We start from the raw sequence: 8,078 nt of genomic DNA on the forward strand, positions 1-8,078 counted from the left end.
GCGGGACCGTCCCCCCGGGGCCAGGGCGGCGCAAGGCAGCGCTTAGAGGAGCCTCCCGCGCGCCCGGGATGGGGCTAGCGGGGAGGGGAAGCAGCCGCGCGCCCGAGAGCGGCGGGCGGCCCCCGGCGCTGCGCGAGGGGCCTTGCCCGCCAAGGGGCCMCAGCCCGGGGGCTCTGCTCGCGCATCCGCGACGGCTCCTCGGCTGCAGCCGGGAGCCTGGGCCGCGGTTTAGGGCCAGGGGCTTTTCGGCGGACCTCGGTGCTTTAAGCAGCAGCTGCCTTGCCCGGGCCGGCACAGGAAGAGCTGTAAACGTACGTTAATACCGAGCCGTTGGAAAGGCTCACGGTCGATAAATTCGGTGCAGCCAGCACAGAAGTAGGCGTTCAGTAAGCCTGGCTGTGCCCGCGGCGGCGGCGGGCGCCCGGCCTTCCCCTCCGGGAACGGGCCGCTCGCTGAACCGGGCCGGCACCCGGCCGCTAAGGCTGCTCGGCCAAGGCGCCTTCTGCACCCTAGGAGCGAGTCGGCAGGCAGCAGCGAGGAGAGCGGCGAGAAGGCTCCGGCGAGCAAAGGGGACAACCCGCCGCTCAGCGTGGCCGCTGAAGACCCRCTCCTGAAAAACAAGGACTATTACAGGGGCAAGCAGAAAAGCGGAAGCGACAGCACCGCCCGGCAAGAGTTTGCAACTTAAAGCAGCCAAATGCCAAGAGAGTCCAATCGCTTTGTGTTCAATATAGGTAAACGTTAGCTAATTAAAGTGTATTTAATGAGGAGCTTCTCACGCACGCACATGGTAATGTTCACGCTGTTTGTAAGAGATCCACTTGCTGGCATGGAAGACCTAGAATTTTTAAAATTCAGCGTTTGACAAAATAGTCTAGCGTAACTGGCTCGTGCTCTGAGCTCCAGCGCGGTCTTTGCTGCCCACGCAAGCGCTAGCAGAACGCGGCTTCCTCGCCGAGCGCAGGAGCGCGCTACGTCAGCCGGCTGCTCGCTGCAGCGCCGCGTCCTGCTGCTTAGCGCCAGACACGGGCAGACGCAGCTACCGCGGGCCGGGAACCCGGGAGCGACGGGGGACGAGCGCGCACGCGCTGCAACTCCCGCACGGCCCAGAGGACGGTAGCTGAGAAACCGGACGCTTTACAATCAGCGCACGAATGCAGAGCGTTCTGATCAAGGATACCTTTATTTAAGAAATGAAAAGTTTGCTCAACATCTGCAAAAGAAAAGCTTAGACATACTAAGCRTTCCTTCACGTAAAAAGAAGTACTAATATGTACTTGGTCTCAAGCAGGCTGTTCTCACACCCGATTCCAAACAGATGCGGAGTCATTCATCTTTTTCAACGCAAAATTTCCTATCTCAGATGTTGAGCTCGCAGCCTCCTGCGCCAATAGGGATGCCTGAGCGCTTGCTCTAAAAGCGAGAAGCGACTCCCCTATCAGACTGCAAATCTAAAGCTGATTTACCACAGGTGACAAGGGGCTAGATTAGAAGCTGCTCACAACAGTGTGGTAGCGCAGCAGGTGGGCAACTACTCATTTGCAAATAAAAGCTATATCCCGATTGTCCAAGAACTCTTGTTTTGTGCCATGAGCAAAGATAAGACCCAGAGAATCAGAACACAGGTGACGTTCTGAAGTGTGACATGTACCAGACCCCTGGTTTAGGAATTACTTTCTCTGAAAAAAATCATTTACTGAATACCCCCATGTCGTGTGTTAACAATGAGATAAAATGGCATGATTTAGTCCCTCTCCTCATTCTGCGACTCAGGACAAGAGAAAATAGGCCTGTCAGTTCTGGGTGTTCCAGCTGCTCTGAAAAATCACGCTAAGTTCACAAACACGGGGCAAGGGGAATTATGCTTGTGCTAAAGCCAGGACTTCACATCAGGGTTGCAGGATGTCCTCCGAATTGCTAACGGGGAGCAGAATCAAAACCTTAAGCGCAGTAACAGAAAGAGGTTCTCTATTCCTTTTAATATTTAGGCTACTTAAAACAATTATGAACTGCTGTGGARCAGAACTGTACTGTTTGCGGAACGTAACTGCTAGCCAGCCTGAATCAGGGCAAAGGTTCAAAAAGCACCAAGTGAGCCCTGATGCTTTTGCTGTAGATGAGGAAGTTTTCCCAATTTTTTTTTGTTTCAACGCATCTGGCTCGGACAAGGCTGCTGCCATGCAAAGTCTAAGCTGGGTAAAAGCCAGTGTTAACACAAAGAGCTGCCTTGGGGCRTTGCCAACGTGCCGGAGCAGAGCTGCGCTTCTGCCAGCACCGCTCTGGCCAGCGTGCTACAGCTGCCGCTCTCCTCGTCAGTGCCAGGCTTGGTTTTATGGCAAAGAGGGAGGAAAAGGAGAAAAAAAAAAAAAAGAAAGAAAGCAAGCACGCCTTTGAGAAAGCGTTCCCGCCAGGACAGCAAGCCCCCCGACGACTAGCAGATGTATGCCACAGGACCGGAGGTTTAGCAGGCACGATTCAGCGCCCACCACAACGTGCCTGAAAGCCCTTCCCATCATAACTGGGAGCATCCTATCTCAACGCTGGCACCAATTACCTACCGAAAGCCAAAAGAGAACCACTGGCACTCAACTTCATGCTTTAGAAACAGCAATCGTTACCTAAAAAACATTCACGATATTCAAAATACCTACGTGTAGACAGCTATCCTTAGCATGTGACACGACGCATCTTCCAAAGCACAAGTTACAGGATCTTTGACCTGTATGACCATGGCAGAAGTACACAGTTTCTTAAATACTCTTTCAAATTAAGAGAAAGACTTGAGTAGGTAAGCGCTGAACATCTAACAGGAGCTAGAGTTCAGAGGCCAGTCACCCTGCTTTACACCACCCGACCTGCCTCTCGGCAGGAACGGAACAAGGGACAGAGGGGACAGAGAGCGACAGCCCCGCTGCGGGAGCGGTGTTGAGCCCACCGAGAACCTCACCAGCTTTCTGCCGGCAGCCGTCTGCAAAGGGCACGCGCACGCAACTGACTGTGGGGAGCGGAGATGAGTCTTCCTGATGAGACATCCCCAGCAGCACCACGGGCAACGTGACATTAGCTTAAAGCTTTTAAAATAAGACTAACGTAGCATCAACGTTTCTAGTTGCAATCAGATATTCATACATTTGGATTTACACATGGCRTCTCACTTAAATGACAGGACAGAACTAGTTTCTTCGTGTAGTGAGCTAACCCCCTAACAAATTTTCCACTTCTTGGGAGATAACCTGTGCAGCTTGTGTCACACTTGAGTTTACTACAAAGAACAACTTGAGACTAAAAAATAACTTCTGCTGTTAACTTATGTCAAATCCAAGCGATAATAAGTTTTGTTTCAAAGAGCAGTTAGGCAAGTTCACAGGAGGTACATTTTAAGACGTACAAAAAATATTTTTAACCGAGTTAAAAACTAACTTGTCTGAGACATCTGAGGTATGTTGGCTATAAGAGTGAAAATTACAGTTTCCTTGGAGAAGTTTATCGGAGGCACCTCTATTGCAAAGAAAAGTCTGAACATGAGCTTACAAATAGCTATGCAAAGAAATCAACGCTATCCGGTTGTTATATTTTCATATTCTTTTCTTCCAAGCTAAAAACATATTCAGTAGAAGACAGTTAACAGTGAATGTCGTAAGCGGGTATTCAATGCAGAAAGTACTCTGTAATACAAAGCATAACCTGGAGAAGAAAGGATTTCAGACAGGATAAGCAAGTAGGGAATTAAGAGTTTGCCCCTATTTCTCTGCCTATGCAGTCCCACAGGTTATTGAAAGTCAGGGTCATGCTTCAATTCAATACTGAAGAGTACTGAAAACCCATTGGGAATTATAAGACTAAGGATTCTAATCTCAGTGCTGTTGCCACTACCTCGGGAGACCTCCAGTAACAACCAGACATAAGTTGGCAATTTTTTCTTTCCTTTCTTCATTAAAAAAAAACAAAACAAAACAAAAAAATACCCCCGATTTTCATCAGTGCCCTCATTCCTGAGCTGTACAACAGCACCTTTATTAAGGAATACTGTGAGCCCAAAGCGCGTATGACAAGCAGCAGAACTTCCRTTCCAGCAAGGAAGAATTACGTAAAACCCAAGAAAACGGTGAACCTCTTTGGTATATAGTAACAGAAAAAGTTATACCGCAGAACTTGAATAGGAACCATTTCCAAAATGGTAACTTTTAAAATAGACTTAGCAAACCAAGCTTTTCTTCTTTAGAGAACTTCCCTAGCAGCATGTCCTATTCACATGAAAAATCCCAGGTTTAATCCAAAACTGGGCAAGGATCTTAAGTGCTCTTTGCAAGCTTGACAGCTACGGGTCTTTTCCTGACTTTCCAAGATCTGGAAAACAAAAGCCAAACCAAAAATTTGGGGATCTCTGCAAGACAGAGATTTGACTAGTAAAGATATCCAGCAGGATAGGAAGCAGCGTGATTTGGAAGCAAGTCCGACAAGAACGCCGTCTGTGCTGCCGGAACAGACTTGGCAAGGAGACTTGGGGAACTGGCACCTGCAACTGACCCTTGAGTTCCTGATCCCAGCTGGGGGATACAAGACTTTGCGTACACTTTTGCTCTGTTTAATAGAGATGCTTGCAGTTCAGAAGCATCACGAGTATTGAAAAGGCTCCCTAATAACACAGCGACCGGGGGAAAACAACGTGTGTCACGTTGCCAGCTCTCTGGCAAGCACATATCCAAAAGAGTATGTAGACCCATGCATTCAAAGATATAAAGGTCTGTTCCCGCAAGCTGTCCAAGCACAAAGCTGGTCCACTGAGTTCAGTGGCGTGAGACTAGGGCTTGCAGAATCAGATCTAAAGAGATTAAAGCTGTGCTGTCTAGCTTGTGAGCTCAAAAAGCTTTAAAATTAAGTTATGCCATAGAAACAATCTCCTGACTAGCACCTTTCCAGTGCAAGGGTAGAAGTGCAAAGCTCATTCTCCAAAAGAATCAGTCAGAGCAAGTTTCAGTACAACTCGGTTGTTGTAGGCAGAGTGACTCGTTTGAGGATCGCTAGAGGCTAAGTTATCCAGAAGCTCCCTGAATGTGCATACAAAGCACTCTTATCTCAACAAGGATAAACAAGCTGCTGATCTTCTAGTTACCCAGAAGGCCGTCCAGCTCTTTAGCCCTTAATGAGCTTCTAGTGGATGGCCAGGAGATATAAACAGGCTGCTATCAGAGCCAGTACTATGCATAGTTCCTCGCCCTACAGTGCTTAGAGGCAGATGTTTGCTCAGTCAGTCTAGCTGTGCATGTGTTACAGTTCCACTTTAACTCCTCTAATAAAAGGGAGACCTGATGGCACCTTCTTTTTGTACGCCAGATACTCCTCTCCAAAAAAGTGAATGAGCGTGATCTCCTCCTCCTCTATTCGTTCTCTGAAGAAGCGCCAGGATGCTAACGTGTAGCCAACCACACAGATGGGGTTGCAGAGTAATACCTGTAAAAAGACACAAGCAGTTACAGACAGTCTAACTGGGCCTCCAGAGTTCCAGCCTCCCTGGGAAACTGATGCTTCCCTCCACCCCCGGTATGCAAATGAATTTTCGTTAACTGTTAAAAGCGAACGCCAGAAGGTCTAAGAACACTCTGAGAAAACAAAAAAATCCCACCGCCTTTCACAGAACCTCATTCTATCACGAAATTAGCATTTAGGAAGAAAGCAGCTTGCAAGCGCATATCTACTTCGTCACCCCAACTACGAGCGGACTGGTTCTAAAAAGGACACGTCGGGGCTTACGCCTTTACGCAGTTGTGCTGCTTCGCATGCAGTATTTATGGTGTCTCTCAAAAAGGAAAAAAAAGAAACCCAACCCAAAAACCAAAGGCCAACACCCACTCGACCACCAGAACAGCATAACTGAGGTAGCGCACACAGAGTTACAACTTTACCGTAGTCGGCTTCAAGTTGACCCTGTGGTTATCTGTCCAGGGTCTTAGGTAAAGTTAGTGGTGTTTGCCAGTCCTGCACAACACTGATATCTGGTAAGGATAAGGTTGAGTCCGATCGCTTACTGGAAGACATTTTGGCAGTAAAGACGAAAGGGAACTCTGGACACACCCTGGAAGCTTTAAGGTCCCATGGCTAGCAGCAGGTCACACCTTGCACCTCTGAAAGGGTTCCAGCTCAAACCCAGGCTCCATTGCCTCTGCTTATGTCATTTAGAAATTTAAGGAGATATGGTCTTCCCAAACATCACACAGGGTGGAGTTCAGAGGCCCGCAGTTTCATGACTCCCAGCTACAAGTGTGCTGGCGGAAGACAGAATGTGTCAAAATCCACAGCAGGGATCCTTGCAGTTGACAATTTGCTGTTTATATCACATACAGGTTTGGGGCAGCATAAAGAAATAACTAGGTTAGAAGATCAAAGTATCTAAGCGTGTTGTATACAATACCTGTGTTCCAATACTCCAGTAAAACCATCCCACGTAAGACGGGTGCCGGAACCACCCATACACCCCACTTGTCACCAAAGTATGAGTATCCGATTTCTCATTCTGAACAATATGGTTGAAGTTGGAGCCAGCTGTGAGCATGGCAGCTTTCCTCAGACAATCCCCAAAGATCACCATCAATAACCCTACAGTACTGAGCCAGGTGATCTGCTTCATTTCTGCAAGTGAATAAGTACCGGTCACAACAGGTTTTAACAGATTACTCTTTAATTGCAGGTAAAAAGGAAGCTTAGGGTTAGAAGTCTGGGGGGAGGGCAAGCAAGGGCCTTCCGCAGTCTTTAACCTAAACCGGCGGGCCTCCCCGAGCAGAACCCGAAAGCTACCAGGCGCTAGCTCGACCGACACGAGGGTCTCGGGTGGCGGACGTTCCTGTGTTATCTTAACGCACGGCAACACATAAAGCACTGTTTGCGTTCAACGCGTTGTTGGTCCGCAACAAACAGGTGCCATCTACCACTCCTTCCTCACCATCCGCCCGACTAAACAGCGGGGTCTAAGTCTTCCTGCTGGGTTGCTCTAGAGGCAGCCGAGTGCTGAGGCAGAACCCACTTTTTCATTGCTTAGAACAATAAAGCTAGCGTGCTCAGTCCTCGTAGAGAAAACCGAAACCTGAACTTCCGTGTAGTTAGAATGGCCCTTAATGTTGTGATGGGAAATGAGAACTTCTTCCCTCCCAGAAAACAGATTTGGAGAACTGCGCTAGCTTTGACTTATTAATTTCAAGGTAAACGGAAAAAAAATCTAATGAAATTTAAGTGTCATTATTTGTGTTGCCACAAGCATGGTTAAGAGCCTCAACAGATCTCAACACATGCTGAACAGTAAAGGCTCACTGGCATGGTGGAGTGAGGCTGACGCTAATTTGGGGCGTATGAAACAAATGAGGCTTTGACCACACAAGGGTTAACACGCAGCACCAGCCCCTCCTCCCTCAGACCACCCAGCACCACAGACAGGCCACGGTCACCCGCAGACTGAGGCTCTAAAAGCTTAACCAGACAAAACCAGAACGAGGTAGGAAGAGCCACTAACCGGGGCAAATGAACTTCTCCAGGGTGAACTCCACCCAGGAGGAGAGGGCGGCCAGGTTGTACTCGAAGCTGTGGTTGAGCAGGAAGGAGTCCAGGGAGAGGCTGCGCGGGTTGTTGATGGCTGTCACCAGGTACTCGGAGTAGTGGAACAGGGACAGGGAGCACATGTACCTGCGGCGCGGGGCAGGGCAGGCTGCGTCGGCAGGCTGCTCCCCGGGACAGAGAGGATCCCCGGGAGAAGGGATCTGTCCCGGCTCCCCCCCGCCCAGGCTCTCTGTCCCGGGCTGCCCCCAGGCCGGGCCTCCCACTCCCTCGAGGTGAGGCTCCCCCACACACAGAACTGGACCGGCCCCCCTCTCCCAGGGCTCCCCCCTCCCCTGAGTCCAGGCTGCCCAGGGGACAGGACAGGCCACCCCAGGCTGCCCCCTCCCCCTGCCCCAACGCCGAGCTCCCCCACGGGACACAACCAGACCCCCCACCCAGGGCTGTCTCATGGGCAAGGCCAGCCCCCGGGCTGCCTCCCTCCCCCTGCCCCGAGGCCGAACTCCCCCGCAGGACAGGACCGGACCCCCCACCCG

At 50.1% G+C, this 8,078-nt stretch overlaps 2 protein-coding genes across 2 annotated transcripts in view; both read right to left on the reverse strand.

Moving 5' to 3' along the window:
* Positions 1 to 1,164: 1,164 nt before the first annotated feature.
* On the reverse strand, positions 1,165 to 7,683 carry ICMT (isoprenylcysteine carboxyl methyltransferase). The gene is made up of 3 exons (XM_085321738.1): positions 7,502 to 7,683; positions 6,410 to 6,627; positions 1,165 to 5,451 (listed from the first exon to the last, which is right to left on the reverse strand). The coding sequence occupies exons 1-3, from the start codon at positions 7,665 to 7,667 to the stop codon at positions 5,269 to 5,271; spliced, it is 567 nt and encodes a 188-aa protein (XP_085177864.1). The 5' UTR covers positions 7,668 to 7,683; the 3' UTR covers positions 1,165 to 5,268.
* A 307-nt stretch (positions 7,684 to 7,990) lies between these two features.
* GPR153 (G protein-coupled receptor 153) overlaps positions 7,991 to 8,078 on the reverse strand; it is a gene marked incomplete at its 5' end in the record, with an annotated part of 3,498 nt that continues 3,410 nt past the window's right edge. The window contains one exon of the mRNA XM_085321736.1: positions 7,991 to 8,028. Within this exon, the coding sequence (XP_085177862.1) occupies positions 7,991 to 8,028 (38 nt within the window). The remainder of the gene's footprint in view (positions 8,029 to 8,078) is intronic.

Source organism: Rhea americana, unplaced genomic scaffold, assembly GCF_003343005.1.
Source record: "Rhea americana isolate MKP2758 unplaced genomic scaffold, rheAme1 scaffold_708, whole genome shotgun sequence".
Lineage (NCBI taxonomy): Eukaryota > Metazoa > Chordata > Aves > Rheiformes > Rheidae > Rhea > Rhea americana.

Bases quoted from the DNA above. Each gene is read 5' to 3' on its own strand.
- ICMT (XM_085321738.1), bottom strand. From the start codon at position 7,667: ATGTGCTCCCTGTCCCTGTTCCACTACTCCGAGTACCTGGTGACAGCC. The intron at 6,628-7,501 runs GTTAGTGGCTCT...ATTCACTTGCAG, and splicing joins GGAGAAGTTCATTTGCCCCG to AAATGAAGCAGATCACCTGG. The intron at 5,452-6,409 runs GTATTGTATACA...GTCTTTTTACAG, and splicing joins ACTGGAGTATTGGAACACAG to GTATTACTCTGCAACCCCAT.